Genomic DNA, 17,287 nt, shown 5'->3' on the forward strand with positions numbered 1-17,287 from the left:
GGAGGACCCCAGCACGCCTGCTTAAAGAAAAGTAAGTGTGCTGATGTGGATGCTTGCAGTGACTGCTGTATAGAGGCCATCACATGAAACATATCAGTGTCATAAATGTTAGTTTAGTCACGTGTTTGTTTATTATCCTTATTGTTTTATCTGGGACTGTTTGCAAACATCTCAGAGAGAGGAGACACCAGCATCTGAACAGAGACTCAAACCAGCAACCTGCAGCTCCCTGCTTGGCTGCTCCAGTTTTCTCCTCTCTCATGTTGCCCACCAGTGATTTCTAGCTGCCCACCCACACAGCAGGCTAGAATATGCACTGAGCCTCAGCACCATGGTTGCAATACTTGGACATGTTTTCTTTATTAAATAATGAACCAGACCCCAAAAAGTAAACAGCTGTTATTGCTAGGCAACGGGAGCAGCATTTGGTGATGCAGCACCTGACATTCCTGACCATGTGGGCGGAGCATGCATGGAATGGAATGTTTTGTAGAACTGTGCAACACAAGCACTTAGTTACAGCATTTTTCATTTTATCCAGACACAGCTAGAGACACATCTACAGCAGCATCTCTGTGCAGGACAGACGACGGTTGAAGAAAAAAACACATCGAAAACTTCACTTCTCTACAAAACTTTGGTTCCTTTGTTTAAAAGGCCAAAATGAATCAAGGGAGATCGAGAAGAGGATTGGTGAGTGCGTCACCATACAGTACAGAACAGTCTGAGCTGATTAAACTACGAGAAGAATTTCAAATAATACAGGCTGAAAATGTCAAATTAAAAGAAGTGGCAGAAGAATCAAGAGAAGAAGCTAAAAATTCAAAGTTTGAAACCGAAGTAGTATTGAAGGAATTACTGCATGTGGGTCTAAAGCTTAAAGGAGAGAAGATGGGAAAACAACAAGCAGAAAATGAGAATGAAAACATCAAGAAAGAACTGTTGGAAGCTCAAAAAGCATTGCAGGAAGAGAAAAGCACAGCACAAGAAGCTAAAAATAAATATCAAACTGCAAAGAAGGAGGCAGAAAATGTGATGCAGGAATTACAGGAGGTGCAGGAAGCTTTTGAAGGGGAGAAAAGGAAAATGCAGTTGGCAACACAAGAAGCTGAAAATGTAACGGCTGAAGCTGAAATACTCAGGAAGGAATTACTGCATGTAAAGCAACAACTTGAAGAGGAGAAAAAACGTAAACATGAGGCAGAAAATGAGATTGAAAATATGAAGAAAGAATTGTTGGAAGCTCAAAAAGTGTTGGAGGAAGAGAAATTTAAAATACAGGAAGCAAAGAAAGAAATGGAAAATACAAAGAGTTTCACTCAAAACATGAGGAAGAAGTTGCTGGAAACAGAGGAAGAAATAGAAAAAGAGACACATGGAAAATGGGAGGCAAAACAGGAAAGTGAAACTCTGAAGAAGAAACTGATGAAAGTGCAAGAAGAACTTGCAGAAGAGAAAATTGAGTTGAAGGTATTCAAGAAAGAAACGACAGCCTCTGAGGTGACCAAGAAAGGCTGCAAAGATGCACTTAAAGAAATGCAAAAGCACAAAAAGGAAGCTAAAGAGCTCCTGAAACAGAAAGTCAAACTGGCCAAACAGCAGCTGAAAGAAGCATTTAAAGACGCCGAGGAGCAGCTAAACAAAACCTTAAAAGAGCTGAAGGCAAAAGAAAAAGAAAAGAAAGCCGAGGACAGGAGTGGATTCTGGAGCAGACTGCTGAGAAAAAACTGACCCAGCAGCATCAAGTTTAAGGAGAGCAATAGTTTCTTCCTCCTTCCCCCTCTCTCAACCTTTCTTTCACAAAAATCCCCCCAAACTTGACTTGGGACGTTTGTTTGTTTTTAAAAACTCTATTCTGAATACATGTACTGAAATACACAAATAAAATTGCCATAACTTGACCTCACGTTGCCGGCTTCTTTTCTTGTGTGTCTGTGGATGTAAAACAGTAACACACTTTCTGCTCTGTGTGTTTTTAATTGTAAATAAATGCAATATATCTTCATTTTAAAAAACTTCTGCTCTAAATCTTTTTTTAGCAAAATGCTTTTTTTGCCCCTTCCTGATTTCTTATGTTTTAACATGTTTGTTACATTTACATGTTTCCGATTTCAAGTGTTAACACAGATGGTCAGAGACAGAGGTCTGGACAGCTCTTTCCCTTTATTTGTATTTATTCAGGTTATTTTTATACTCAAAAATCCATCCACAAGCTTCAACGCGTCCAGAACTCTGCTGCCCGTATCATCACCAGGACCCCTTCTATCCACCACATTACTCCTGTTCTGCAGCAGCTTCACTGGCTCCCGGTCAAATATCGTATCAATTTCAAAATACTCTTGTACACATTTAAGGCTATTCATCATCTCTGCCCTCCATATCTTTCTGATCTGGTTAAGATCACCGCCCCATCTCGTTGTCTCAGATCTACTTCTTCCCTTTCACTCTCCGTCCCCTCCCCCCGTCTTGCCACCATGGGGAGCAGGGCTTTCAGCTGCTCTGCTCCACGACTCTGGAATCCCCTACCTCCTGATTTAAGAAATATCTCTTCCTTCTCTCTCTTTAAGTCCCAACTCAAAACTCACTTGTTCAAAATAGCTTATCCCACATAACCTCTCCACTCTGCTCTTTTAAATTAGTTTATGTCTTATGCTTTTACGATTGTGTAAACTGCTTGTTTTTATGTTGCTTTTTATTCTAATGTGTACAGTGACCTTGAGTGTTTTGAAAGGCGCTTTCAAATAAAATGTATTATTATTATCTTTGAAATATCTCAGTGTGACACTGATACTGTACATGAGTGTGGTAGGTTTTGAAAACAGCATCAGCAGAGTACACAGCAAAGGGGAAAGGAACAATTGTTCCTTTCAAATTTTATACAAAACATCCAATCCTGGATCATATCCATATCCACTTAGGATCGAGTGATCCAAATACACCACATTGTGACAATAACCACGGCATAGCAGCTGATGAGCAGCAGATAGATACTGCTCATGGCACCACTGGTGCAACTAGACTTGCAGTCAAGACTGCCAAAACCAAGACCAAGACCAGAGGGTATCGAGACCAAGACAAGACTAAGAACAAGTCGAGACCAAGTCGAGACGAGACCAAGACCAAGATGAGACGAAGTCGAGACGAGACCAAGACAAACAAAAGAGTCTTTAAACTGCAGCCAGATGCTGCTTCGTTTACGGGTGTCAGGCATATTTATGTGTTTTTGCTTTCACACAGCCCTCCTCACCACTGTCTACTGTCTCACTCACTGAGAGGACAGACGCACCCTCCACTTGACTGTCGAGAAATGCAGATCCAAAAGCAACAACATGGCAGGTCAAGAGACAACAGCAGTATCCTGAGCAGCGAGGGGTCCAGCAGCAACAGCAGTATGTGCAAAAGGCATCAGCAAGGAGAAAACACCATCATCATGACTGGATGGATGGAGATGCATTTCCAACAAGCTGCAACTTCACTGTGTGTGAATGCAAATTGAGAACACTGTCTGAGTTGGACATTTGTTACGTTTGGAGTGAAACGGCAATGGAAGAGACAGTGGGCGTAGATTTCGTTTTGGCATTGGTGGGGACCAATGACCAATGATTCAGGGTTATTTTTCCTTTTTGTCCGTGCTTCTTGATAACAAAAGGAGAAATGGACTTGCCTAAATATCCTCTTCTACATGCTTTTAAACTATTTAAAATTTAGGGGTTAGGGTTAGTTACTGTACAACATCTTCAGCTATAAAATCAGAAAACAGGGCAACAGCAAGATGGTTTTTATTTTTAAAAAAGGGGGAAAAAGCTTTATGATCAGTATAACAGGGAACAAAAAACAAAAATTCAAGCGTAGGCGTGAAGCCACTGAGGTGGTTGTTAGCGGGGGTGACGCGATGCTTCTGGTATGCATGAATTAATTAAACAGTCCAATAACTCCAGCAGTACTTATCTTGTCCTTTTTGGTCTTTGTTCCAAACATTTTAAGATAAAAGCGCAGCGGTCACAAACGTTTTGCCTTCTTATGATTAACAACACACCTGACGCTGATTACGTGCGTCCACCTTAAATACCTTACATAAACCTACCATACAGGAACTTAAAAAGGTGGAATCCTCAGTGGTGCTTGGTGCCACACCCTCAGGGACTTTAATGTTATATAAAAACACTGACAGCTCAATATCTGCCTCAGTCACTCTCCCTGATCCAGCTGAGTCACCAATAGGAAAAATCTGCTTTTCACAGGAACTTGGTAACAGCAATAAGAGAATACGTAGTTTATTCCAAGAAGATATTGTCTCTCTCCCATATATAACATCTTATTGGAACCGATATGTTCCAGATATCAAGTGGAAGACAGTCTGGATGGTCCCCCATAAATATTTGATTGTAAATAAGGTGAAAGAAGTCTCATTTAAAATTCTACATAAATGTTATCCAGCCAGTCACTACATGGTCAAATGTAAAAGGGACATAAATACTAATTGTACTTTCTGTGGGGATCATCCAGAAACTGTGACGCATCTTTTTTGGTACTGTTCTTTTACACAGAGACTCTGGAAGGAATTTAGCAGGTTTGTTATTGTCCATATTTTAAGGGAGTTTTCTTTACGATGGGAAAATGTTTTATTCTGTTTGTTTAAGTTCCCCAAGAAGTATTGTTTTGAAGGAAGGAAGGTTCAGGGCTGAAGCAATCAGCATCATGGGCTCATCCGGTTAGAATAAGAAAAAGCAGTCATCATTTGCAGGTTTTGTCGTTTTATTGTATAACAGGTAAAGGAAAGAAAGACACACATGGACTGCTCTCTCTAAAAAGGACATAAAGTATGATTTAAGTAACTCAAAATGATACATGAACTCAGGAGACTCAAAGAGAAACTCACCTCAGCTGCCGCCCCATGTGGGAGTGAAGAAAGAGTGAGGGGTAGGTGAGTGCAGTCCTTATATAACGAGTGACAGGTGAGTGCAATTAAGGCCAAGAACCACACCCAATCAAAGGTGAGGAAAAGAAACAAGGTGCATCTGGTGAAGTGAATGTGCTAGAAGGTGAGCCTTTACAACAGCCGCCCCCATATTTCTACTGAGAAATATGTTCAAAGGATTAAAGATGCTCTTTTTCACAAAGCGGGGGCAGAGGAATCAGACATGCTACAGGTCTAATATAGGTTCAGGGGGTCGACCTAGAGGTCGACAATGCAGGCCAGACAGTTCAGGGGGCCGACCATGTAGCCAGCGGTGGCGGCAAAGCAGGTCCAAATGCCAACCACGTGGGATGCAGCGGCAGGCCCAGACCTGCAGACCGTTGGGCAGTTTTGCAGGTGCTGGGGGCAATGTACGGGGCTTGGCAGAGGCAGGACCAGGTGATGCAGGAGCAGGCAGCGCCCTGACCACTGGCGGAATGGCAGCCACAGGCGGTGGAACTGGTGATAGTGGCACTGCCGGTGACGACATAGGTACTGCTGATGGTAGAGTATGAGGTGGGTATGATCAGAGCCTATGAGCAGTAGTGGAGCTGCTTTGTTAGTAAAGGTTAATGGGATACCTTGAAGATGCTTGTATCTCCGTTGAAGAGAGGATACGGGGTAGGTGTGGTCTGAAAGTGCTAAGTGACTTGTAGCGAAGGCATTATTAATTGTGTATGTTTTCTCTGGATGTGCGATGGGAGAAATCTGGAAACTTACAGAAGAACCTTTAATAGTTTCAACTTCTTGATGGACAGTTCTGAGTGATAATTTTTCAGCTTTCCCAGTTAGTTGGAGATGCTTAGCTGCAGATGTCAGAAGCATGGTACGTTGGGAGCCATCATCAAGTATTGCATATGTTTCCAGGGTTCTTTTGCCATTACGCAGGAGCACTTTCACAACCTTTAAAAGGACACTAGGGCGATCGCTAGGTCTATCAAAGTACAGTGTCCTCACTACAGGATTAGTTTCAGTTCTAGGTCTCTGATTCACCTCACATAGGATCTGTAGATGTCTATCCATGCAGGTGGCACATGCTTTCCTCAGATCACACTTCGCAGCCTGATGAGTTCTAGCACAACGCCAGCACCGTTTGTTTCTCTTTATCCAGTTTATTTTCTCATCCTTTGTCTTGTTAATGAACTCAGGGCACTTGCTAATGTGGTGTTCAGGTGAGCAGCAATATGCACATCTAGCCTTAGTCATTATGATGGGTTGTGCTGCCTGTACAGGATCGGATGCATTTGTCCCATGTAATATTGTTGTGAGTGGAGAGGTGTACTTATGGGCAGGTCGTGGCTGGTTAAAGGATGAAACAGGACTGTCCTTTCTTGGTTGACACTTGCACTCTATTTGCAACCAGGATGAGAACAAAGGTAAGTCATACATCATATCTCCTTGTTCCCTGTAAATGTGCCGTTTGAAGCGACTGGAATGCTCTGCGGGCAACTTTTCTAACAAGCGATCGACATGGGAGCCACAATCTAGTTCTGCACGTCCTTGTTCTCCCATAGTGCTAAGCAACCCAACTAAAGCCTGTACTCGAAGAGCAAAATTATCAAGGCTCTGACCATCACCTGCTCTGATAGGAGGCAGTTCCAGTATATTCTTTAGCTCTTTCAATGCCAGCTGTCTTGGTTGCCCATAACGCTCATCAAGGGCTTTGATGGCTTGAGTGTATGGGTCAGGAGCGTAGGAAAAGGCAAGAGCTAATCGTTTAGCTTGGTCTACTTTCAGATGATCGAGGAGGACATGATATTTAAAGTGCTCCGTCTCATGAGGGTCAAGCAGGTTAGTAAGGGCCATTCGTAACAGCCTATACTGGATTTCATCTTCTCTGGTAAGGTCTGGGAAAGAAGGACCCTCAAGCTTATACACATGTGTTCTAGTGCTAACAGGGTGACTAGAACTAGCAGTAATGGGTACTGAAGGGTTTTGTGCATGCAAACCATCAGATGTAGCTGGTTGCTGCTTTACAGGAGGGTGCTGCCTTGGTTCCGGAATGCAGACGAGAGGTTGAGCGGGGTCTTCATCTAGAGGAACAGCAGGTTGAACACATGAAATCTGGTGGGGACCTTGCAGTGGCGTGGCCAGGAAATTAAAAGGAGTCTCATCTGGTGTCGGAAAAACTGGTCTAGGCAAACCACTTGAAGGAACTGCAGCATCTAATATTGTTGAATTAGGGAAAGGAGGGCTAGCAGCCAGAACTGCACCAGAGTGACGGCTAACCTGGGGGGGCTGAGAGGGTGATTGACATGTTGCTGGATCAATCACTGGGAACTGCTCATGTTGCTGATGTGTTTGGGGAATGGCTTGTAAACCGCAAACAGAGGATTTGCTTTCATCAGAGACAGTGTGAATTGAAGATCTGGAGGAACTGCGAGAATGGGGAGGAGATAACTGAATCATGAATTGCCTAATCTCCCTCATTGTCATCAGGAGTTCCCTCATCACCTCATCTTGATTGGTGGGTAAAGGAGCAGGGGATGTCTCTGGTTGTCTTTCTGACTCTCCGACAGGATCCTGCAGCCCATGTGTGTCTTTGTCACTATGTTGGCATTCTGTTTGACTCTCTGTCTCACATGTAGCTCTTCTAGCTCCAGGGTACTGAACGTCATACTGCTGCAGGTAGGCAGGAGGTCGACTATCACGACCGGAACGTCTCAAATCTTCAGTCAATGGCTGCTGTGAATCCATGACGCTAACGCTACTCCGGCTCGGAGGACCATGTTTTGGAGGAAGGAAGGCCAAGAACCACACCCAATCAAAGGTGAGGAAAAGAAACAAGGTGCATCTGGTGAAGTGAATGTGCTAGAAGGTGAGCCTTTACAACAAGTATGAGAAATGTTTTTTATGATGAATTTGTTCATACTTTTAGCTACATTTTTTATCCATAAATGTAAGTTTACTAACAAAACACCATATTTCTGTCATTATTTTAAGGATGTGGAAATGTACATACAATCAATATCAGACTCCACCAACACAAAGGCTCTCAAAACAATATATGTATGTGTATTCTTATAATTGTTACCTTTTTCTTTTACTCTTGGCTTTTTGTGTTCATGTTCTGTTGTTTTGTATACTTCATCTGTTCGTATGTTGTATACTCATTGTTTATTAAATAAAGTTTAAAAAAAGAAAAAAAAAGAAACTTAAAAAGGTTACCTCTAGCGGCAACATGAGGTATCAACCCAAAAATGGCTCCTACAAAAATAATGTCTTCTTTCAACTGGGATTAAGATTGTCTCATTTCCAGCAGGTGGCACCACAGTCCTATAACCCTCACAAGAGCTGGGAGAAACACTAACGTCTGTAGTACAATCATCCAGCGACGAGAGGATCTGTGTTCCAGCCTCAAATAGTGCTCCTGGGTGATGACCGCTGATTGTTGACAGGTGTGTGGGCCAAGGGCGGGAGCCCACAGTGAGCTCCGCCCAGGCAGAGAAAGAGAGAGAGAGAAAACCAAACAACACATGTAGCCTTGTGGGGCCGGCCGGGCAGGCACGGAGACCATGACAGTTCGAAAAGCAAACACACTTGGTCGATGCTGAGAGTGGTCCTGTTGCTGAGGTTGGGGTCATCCTGTAATCTCTTACAAACTACCTCCAACGCTTCTGTGACCACTGAACGCTTCTGCTCAGGTGGTTCCGGTAATCCGCCATCTTGCGTGCTGTTTGCTCATACTGACGTACAAGCTTTAGGCAGTCCTTGCCAAAGTGGTTTAAAACCTCTTGATGCATGCTCAATCATTCAGGTAAGTAAATCCCCAAAAGTCGATTCTGTTCATTTACATACATTACATTTGCATGATGACTGAAACTAGCACCACTGAAGGGACAATGGGCTGAGAGGTCAGTTCCTTCATCATGATTATGCAAATTCTCATGACCATTGATCAGCAACCATTGATCAAATCCCACTGATCATTGGCCATGAATACCATTGACAGAGAGTTGAGGAATGGCTGCAATCACAGTATTGTAAGATGGTGAAAGATGTACTCTTAGGCCCTCGTGAGAATTTGCCTTGAGGGCATCTTCTTTCTTACTTCAAAACAGGTTCTGTACTTTTAATTTGTCAAGGCAGGTTAGTTTGAGTGACCTGTTTTTTCTTTTGTTGTATGTTCTGTTTGCTTAAGAGGAAATTCCTTCTTGCATTCTGTCAGTCTGCCCCAGGGCAGCTGTGGCTACAACTGTGGCTTGCCTCCACCAGTGTGTGAATGTGAGAGTGAATGAATAGTGGAATTGTAAAGCGCTTTGAGGGCCCCGAAAAGCGCTATATAAATGCAATCCATTATTATTATTATTATTATTATTATTATTATTATTATTATTATTAAGAGCAGTGGGTTGGGTGATCTCAACTATGTGTAACGTGACTGTGAAATATGAAGATTTACAGGTTGAACAAACATACACTGGCCTACAAATGTTTCCTCCTGTGACAAATGTCAATGCACTGTATGAAAATATATACTATATAAATATATGGAAATGTCGCATGATTTGAGAATGAAGTTACAAAAATGTCTGATAACCTTTGTTGCTCACTTTTACCCATCATTTTGAAATAAAATATCATTGTAGAGGATGAAGATGTTTTATCTAATCCAAAGACTGATATGATGCTTCTGTTGTCTTCACAAATTTAATGTGACAAATAAAAACACGTGCAAAGTCCAGACCTTAACTTGACTGTGGTGGAACCTTAAAAGATGTGTGAGTCATCGGGACCACGAGACAAAAACTGCATCCTGTAACTCAACCAGGGTTGCTCTCATGGTCACTAATACAGCAAGTCATTTGGTAAAGGTTAGAAAATAGGGGAAAAAAACCTTTAGTGCTTAGTGGCTGGGACTAGTTTGGGGCACCAACAAAGGGATAGTTTAGTGCAAACTATAATTTCTCCCCATCAGTTTTAACCAATCAGATAAACACAAATTCTCATATAAAACTTTGGGCCAACCAAGAACTGTACAGGGAGTGCAGAATCATTAGACAAATGAGTATTTTGTCCACATCATCCTCTTCATGCATGTTGTCTTACTCCAAGCTGTATAGGCTCGAAAGCCTACTACCAATTAAGCATATTAGGTGATGTGCATCTCTGTAATGAGAAGGGGTGTGGTCTAATGACATCAACACCCTATATCAGGTGTGCATAATTATTAGGCAACGTCCTTTCCTTTGGCAAAATGGGTCAAAAGAAGGACTTGACAGGCTCAGAAAAGTCAAAAATAGTGAGATATCTTGCAGAGGGATGCAGCAGTCTCAAAATTGCAAAGCTTCTGAAGCGTGATCATCGAATAATCAAGCGTTTCATTCAAAATAGTCAACAGGGTCGCAAGAAGCGTGTGGAAAAACCAAGGCGCCAAATAACTGCCCATGAACTGAGAAAAGTCAAGCGTGCAGCTGCCAAGATGCCACTTGCCACCAGTTTGGCCATATTTCAGAGCTGCAACATCACTGGAGTGCCCAAAAACACAAGGTGTGCAATACTCAGAGACATGGCCAAGGTAAGAAAGGCTGAAAGACGACCACCACTGAACAAGACACACAAGCTGAAACGTCAAGACTGGGCCAAGAAATATCTCAAGACTGGTTTTTCTAAGGTTTTATGGACTGATGAAATGAGAGTGAGTCTTGATGGGCCAGATGGATGGGCCCGTGGCTGGATTGGTAAAGGGCAGAGAGCTCCAGTCCGACTCAGACGCCAGCAAGGTGGAGGTGGAGTACTGGTTTGGGCTGGTATCATCAAAGATGAGCTTGTGGGGCCTTTCCGGGTTGAGGATGGAGTCAAGCTCAACTCCCAGTCCTACTGCCAGTTTCTGGAAGACACCTTCTTCAAGCAGTGGTACAGGAAGAAGTCTGCATCCTTCAAGAAAAACATGATTTTCATGCAGGACAATGCTCCATCACACGCGTCCAAGTACTCCACAGCGTGGCTGGCAAGAAAGGGTATAAAAGAAGAAAAACTAATGACATGGCCTCATTGTTCACCTGATCTGAACCCCATTGAGAACCTGTGGTCCATCATCAAATGTGAGATTTACAAGGAGGGAAAACAGTACACCTCTCTGAACAGTGTCTGGGAGGCTGTGGTTGCTGCTGCACGCAATGTTGACGGTGAACAGGGCCCTGTGCTTCGTACGTCGCTTACTACATCCAAGATCAAATGAAACATCCAAGACCAAATCATCGCGCTAACTCTGAGCTCGCTATTCCGGTTCCCCGAACACACCTGTTGTTGACGATTAGTTAAGCTGGATGAAGTAATGTGAGATCACTGGGTGGCCCAACAGGGGCTACGCATCGATAGTAGAAACATTGATCGGCAACCCTTTGATTGGTCGGCGAAAATGTCGAAGGAGCGCGCTCGGTATTTTTCGGCAGCAGAGCAAGAACTCTTGAGTGAGGGATTTCAGGAGTTTCAGAGTTTAATTAAAACGCAAGGGAACACTGCAACGGCTGCAAAAGCAAGGAGAGAGGGCTGGCAGAAAGTTGCTGACAAATCAAACTCGTAAGTAATTCAATAATAACAATAATAATGGAGTGGATTTATATAGCGCTTTTCAAGGCACCCAAAGCGCTTTACAATTCCACTATTCATTCACTCTCACATTCACACACTGGTGGAGGCAGCTACGGTTGTAGCCACAGCTGCCCTGGGGCAGACTGACAGAAGCCAGGCTGCCATATGGCGCCATCGGCCCCTCTGGCCAACACCAGTAGGCGGTAGGGTAGATTTATCATATCACACCATATTATCCAATATTATATTACATTATATTATGTTATATTATATCCCCTTTCACATTAGAGCCCCAACAGGACCCACTAGAACATGGGAACAAGTAAAAGTGAAATATAAGAATATTCTACAGAATGGTAATATTTATCACTTATATTGCTTTTCGTCTCTTGGAAAGAGACCCTGAAATAATCTGTTTGTTTGTTCATAACAGCAACCAAGAAAAGGGCAGAGCAAAAAAAAAGACAGGTGGTGGTCCTGCACCCCCTCGTCAACAAGTTGGTTAAGTAAATAATACCCTCACGGGAAAATCGATATCTCTCTATGAGCACACTGTCGCGCTGAGCTAAAGGATCCTGTCTGTCCCGCAATATACGCTGAATTCTGAAAACTCTCCTTATCCACCTTCGCTTTTATAGCCGTGGTCTCTCATCTTGATTACACGAAGTAATTTACAATTACTACTCTGAAATATGAATTACATCTGTAATAATCACATACATGTAATAGAATGTTAATAGTACATTTCCCTTTTTTAGGGAATGACCTGTATGTATCTGTGTGACATCAATAAAAGGATCAAGTGCTGCATTATCTTTAGTTACATTGATAATATTTATTTATGGTGAAACAGTGGTGGAATATCGCTGTTGCTTTCGTATGAATGACGCGGACATACCTGCGTGGCCGCGATCTAATCCTGTTTACATAAAGTAAACCTGCTCCCCAGCAGGTTTACGCTTATGGCTCTGTTGCTATGACAGCAAGTCCCGGATGGGCTTCGGGGAACCGAACGATCCAGGATCACGCGAAATCGTCAACAATCTCATCCAGCTAACTCACTTAGCGCGGTACGAAGAACAGGCCCCAGATCAAAACACTGACAGAATCCATGGATGGCAGGCTTTTGAGTGTCCTTGCAAAGAAAGGTGGCTATATTGGTCGCTGATTTGTTTTTGTTTTGTTTTTGAATGTCAGAAATGTATATTTGTGAATGTGGAGATGTTATATTGGTTTCACTGGTAAAAATAAATAATTGAAATGGGTATATATTTGTTTTTTGTTAAGTTGCCTAATAATTATGCACAGTAATAGTCACCTGCACACACAAATATCCCCCTAAAATAGCTAAAACTAAAAACAAACTACAAACTACTTCCAAAAACATTCAGCTTTGATATTAATGAGTTTTTTGGGTTCATTGAGAACATGGTTGTTGTTCAATAATAAAATTATTCCTCAGAAATACAACTTGCCTAATAATTCTGCACTCCCTGTACATGCCTGTGTTATTTTTTTAAGGTACATCCCTGTGCTCCTCCTCCTCTGTTCATATTTGGTAAATGGGAGAGGTAGTTCTTGGAAATAAAGTAAATAACATACATCAGGTTTGTTCAGTTGAGCTCTTGGTGTCATTTGAATGTTATCTTTGAAAGCACAGACATGGAATGGGAAGAAATATGTGAGTCTATTTTTTTTTATAACAGTATTATCCCATTATACAGTGGATATGAATTATTATTATTATTATTATTGTAAATAATTTATTTGACATCTTTTTGTATTTCGTTAACAGGCAAGACGGTCCTTGTGTCTGCAGGTACGCCATGACATTAACCACAGCATAATTTTGAAATGAAAATCTTTAATATATGTTTTTTGGGGTTTTTTTAGGAGCTGGTGGAACTGTGATTCTGACTCCTGCCATTCTGGCTTCACTGGGGTTCACTTCAGCTGGAATAGCAGCAGGCTCCATCGCTGCCAAACTGATGTCATATTTAGCAATCGCTAGTGGAGGTGGAGTTGTAGCAGGAGGTCTCGTAGCAACCTTGCAGTCCTGGGGTAAACTGAATAATTTACTATATATTATCTCTCTCTCTCTCTCTAAAAGCTTTGCTCATGTTGAATAAGCTAATAGAGCTAATAGTGTCTAACATGATTTCACTGTAGGTGCAGCAGGTATGTCATGGGCTGCCACTGCATTATTTGGCGGTGTTGGTGGAGCAGCGGCTTGGGTGCTCTCAACTGTGTGTAACGTGACTGTGGTTTATGAAGATTAACACGTAAAAAAACACAAACTGACCTACAAATGTTTTCTCCTGTGACAAATTTTAATCGCCTGGATGAAACGTTATTCTTATGTGTGAATGTCGAACACTGAGATTAAAGCATATTTTGAGAATTAAGTTACAAAAATGGTTCATAAAAATTTCATTCAGATTTTATCCATCATTAAAAACAAAAACAAAAAACAACTGATATGGTGCCTTTATTCTCTTCATTAATTCAATGTGAAAATTAAAAGTCATGCAAAAATAAGTGTTTCCTTGCTTTTATTGTAAACAACTTAATGTAAAGCACAGTAACAATACCATATGTTTCTATAGTCCATAAATCTATCACTCTTACAGAGCCACAACTCTGACGGGAGACTATGTAGGACAGGGGTGTCAAACTCCAGTCCTTGAGGGCCGGTGTCCTGAAACTTTTCCATGTGTCCCTGATGCAACACACCTGAATATAACTGACTGTATGCTCAAGTAAATTTGACTAAAATTGACTTACTGTTTCCCCAACCTCTGAGAGTATCATAGGTGTTGGCTGGACGTAGTGAAAATCTATCAGCATTTTGGAAACTGTTACACAAGACAGCTGAAAGAAAATGCCACAAACAAATCAACAAAACAGATGTTCAGTAATCTTTCATTGTTATCTTGGTCTCCTGGTGATGATGATAATCTGTGAGGTGACATTAAAATGGCCAGTCTTCATTTTAACTGTAAACTGAAAGAGAGAGAAAAACTAGAGATGCCAGTTATGTTCAGTTCTCACTGCACCCTTAAACCTGCCTTATCAGTATTCCATCTTTAAAGCTGTTTCGTCCTTGTATTGATGGCTAATAGTACAATTAGTTGCAATAATGCTTTAATACAATATTATAACTGAGATCACCTAAAGTTTAAAACTTTGTATTGTTGTAATAATTAGTTTAAAGTAAGACAATGAGGTAATAAACATTGCAAATGTTTAAATGATTTTTATTGAAGCTAATATAATTTTCTAAAGTGTTTGCAAAAACTGGTGGGAAAAAACTTTAGCAGAATAACAAGACTTCCAGTTGTGCCTAATAAATAGATATCACTTCAGTCCTGCTGATATCATAGTGTACTGTATTATTATCATCATAAGAACGCATAGCATACATTTTCACTGCTATACAGATGACACCCAACTTTATCTATCCATGAAGCCAGATAACACACATAAACATAAAGGCCTGGATGGCCTCTAATTTTCTGCTTTTAAATTTAGCTTTAGGCAGTCCTTGCCAAAGTGGGTTAAAACCTCTTGATGCATGCTCAATCATTCAGGTAAGTAAATCCCCAAAAGTTGGTTGTGTTCATCTGGACGTAGCGTTTTGTGGGAGAAACGTTTCATCACTCATCCAAGTAACTTCTTCAGTCTCAGCTGACTGCAGGTTTCCCCAATCTTATAAACAGTACATTTGCATGATGACTGAAACTAGCACCACTGAAGGAACAATGGGCTGAGAGGTCAGTTCCTTCATCATGATTATGCAAATTCTCATGGCCATTGATCAACAACCATTGATCAAAGCCCACTGATCATTGGCCATGAGTACCATTGACAGAGAGTTGAGGAATGGCTGCAATCACAGTATTGTAAGATGTTGAAAGATGTACTCTTAGGCCCTCGTGAGAATTTGCCTTGAGGGCATCTTCTTTCTTACTTCAAAACAAGTTCTCTACTTTTAATTTGTCAAGGCAGGTTAGTTTGAGTGACCTGTTTTTTCTTTTGTTGTATGTTCTGTTTGCTTAAGAGGAAATTCCTTCTTGCATTAGAGCAGTGGGTTGGGTGATCTCAACTATGTGTAACGTGACTGTGAAATATGAAGATTTACACGTTGAACAAACATACACTGGCCAACAAATGTTTCCTCCAGTGACAAATCTCAATATGCTGTATGAAAATATTAGTGATGGGATTTCCGGCTCTTATTAGAGAACCGGCTCTTTTGGCTCCCAACCGGCTCTTCAGGTTGTTTTGTTGCTTTAATTAATTTATTATTAACAATAATATAAAATTATGCACAAAAGGAATTACTAATGTAAAAAAAAGTTGGTTTTATTTATATATGTTTATATATAAGTATATGCGGTGGTCCTTAGAGACAAAACACGTAGAACCTCCAAAACACATTTCTAGCGTTAACTGAACTTCCAAACAGAGCTACCTAGATCACTTAAAAAATGTATTGGAAATCATCTTAGTCAGCATTGATCTTAAACAAGGTAAAATGCATCCTATACATAAGCAAATCAGTATCAACAATACAAAAGCAGGAATTAATATTTTCAAAAGAAGATGCCACCAAGGACCAGACAGTAACCAACCTATCCAGCCTTGTGGCGGATCTACTCCTGTCGTGCGATTCATTATGTATTTCTGCAAGTAAACAACTGAATGTCAAAAGTCGAACAAGAAGAATCATCATTCTCAAAAATCATATGTCACTACAATCCAACTGTATATAGACATATGTATTTAAACACATCAGTTGACTTTATTGTTTGTCCATGTGGCTCTCAGCTAGCTTCAAAGCTGCAGCAAGTCAACACCCTTCTTTATGACTCCTATCAACCCCCCAAATCTTCTCACTGTAGGCATCCTGTGGGGGTTAGAGTCAACTGGTGAATAATCTGCATTTACAACTCTTCTCCTGTCCTGTTGTCACCACAGAAAAAGCTTTGTAAAGGAAATTGGATCAAGTTGTTTTGATCTTCTTGGCTCAAAACCTCAAGTGTTCATGATGTAAACGTAGACAAAAACCTTCTCTGTTTACATCCTTCTTGCAGAAGACAAAAGAATAGGTGATGTTGCCATGTTCCATGGTAAATCTCCAACTTGGACTAATCCATTGTCCTTCATACACATAGGCAATTGGCCTGTTTCCAGTTCGTTTAACTAAATAATGTCCTGCTACAAGTCATATTCATGAGTCATGAGCTTCCCTCCCTCCAAGACATCTACAGGAAGCGGTGCCTGAGGAAAGCGGGGAGGATCATCAAGGACTCCAGTCACCCCAGCCATAAACTGTTCAGACTGCTTCCATCAGGAAGGAGGTTCTGCAGCATCCGGTCCCGTACCAGCAGACTGAGAGACAGCTTCTTCCACCAGGCCATCAGACTGCTGAACACGTCATAGACACCTCAGCTTCACTACTGGAACTTCAACATTATGCACTCCACACTGTACAGTAACGCCACTGTTTTGCACATGTCTCAACTCTGTATATTTTATTTTATTTATTTTATATATTTTATTTTACTCTATTTAATTTGTAAAATATGTGTACACACACACACACACACACACGTAGAAAAATATTTAGTATACACATCCAGAAATGCATATACTATTATATATTGTACATATATTTATTAGTTTCAGATGTAGCCATTCTTGTATTTTGCTTGTTTACATTATTGTATTTTGCACAACTCTGTTGCTTGTGAAGCTCGCACACAAGAATTTCACTCACATGTGCTGTACCAA

At 41.2% G+C, this 17,287-nt stretch overlaps 2 protein-coding genes and 1 long non-coding RNA gene across 4 annotated transcripts in view; 2 read left to right on the forward strand and 1 right to left on the reverse strand.

Annotated features, from left to right (window-relative positions):
* The window catches only part of LOC309695172 (transcription factor 7-like 1-B), a 72,361-nt gene that overhangs the window by 22,647 nt on the left and 32,427 nt on the right, over positions 1-17,287 (reverse strand). The gene's annotated exons all lie outside the window — the stretch shown is intronic.
* The window catches only part of LOC309695196, a 71,016-nt gene continuing 58,262 nt past the window's right edge, over positions 4,534-17,287 (forward strand). Inside the window, exon 1 of one of the 2 annotated variants that reach the window (XR_014273062.1) lies at positions 4,534-5,602. This is a non-coding gene — a long non-coding RNA (uncharacterized lncRNA). The remainder of the gene's footprint in view (positions 5,603-17,287) is intronic. The other variant, XR_014273063.1, reaches the window with a different exon arrangement.
* On the forward strand, positions 13,089-14,029 carry LOC309695504 (interferon alpha-inducible protein 27-like protein 1). Its single transcript, XM_082516198.1, has 4 exons — positions 13,089-13,172; positions 13,287-13,310; positions 13,385-13,552; positions 13,661-14,029. Exons 1-4 carry the CDS (start codon positions 13,154-13,156, stop codon positions 13,768-13,770), a joined length of 321 nt encoding a protein of 106 aa, XP_082372324.1. The 5' UTR covers positions 13,089-13,153; the 3' UTR covers positions 13,771-14,029.

Source organism: Aulonocara stuartgranti, assembly GCF_965226115.1.
Source record: "Aulonocara stuartgranti genome assembly, chromosome: 19".
Lineage (NCBI taxonomy): Eukaryota > Metazoa > Chordata > Actinopteri > Cichliformes > Cichlidae > Aulonocara > Aulonocara stuartgranti.

Excerpts from the sequence above, each read along its gene's own strand:
- LOC309695504 (XM_082516198.1), top strand. Across the intron at positions 13,311-13,384 it reads GACGGTCCTTGTGTCTGCAG|GAGCTGGTGGAACTGTGATT; the intron begins GTACGCCATGAC and ends GGGTTTTTTTAG. Across the intron at positions 13,553-13,660 it reads AGCAACCTTGCAGTCCTGGG|GTGCAGCAGGTATGTCATGG; the intron begins GTAAACTGAATA and ends ATTTCACTGTAG.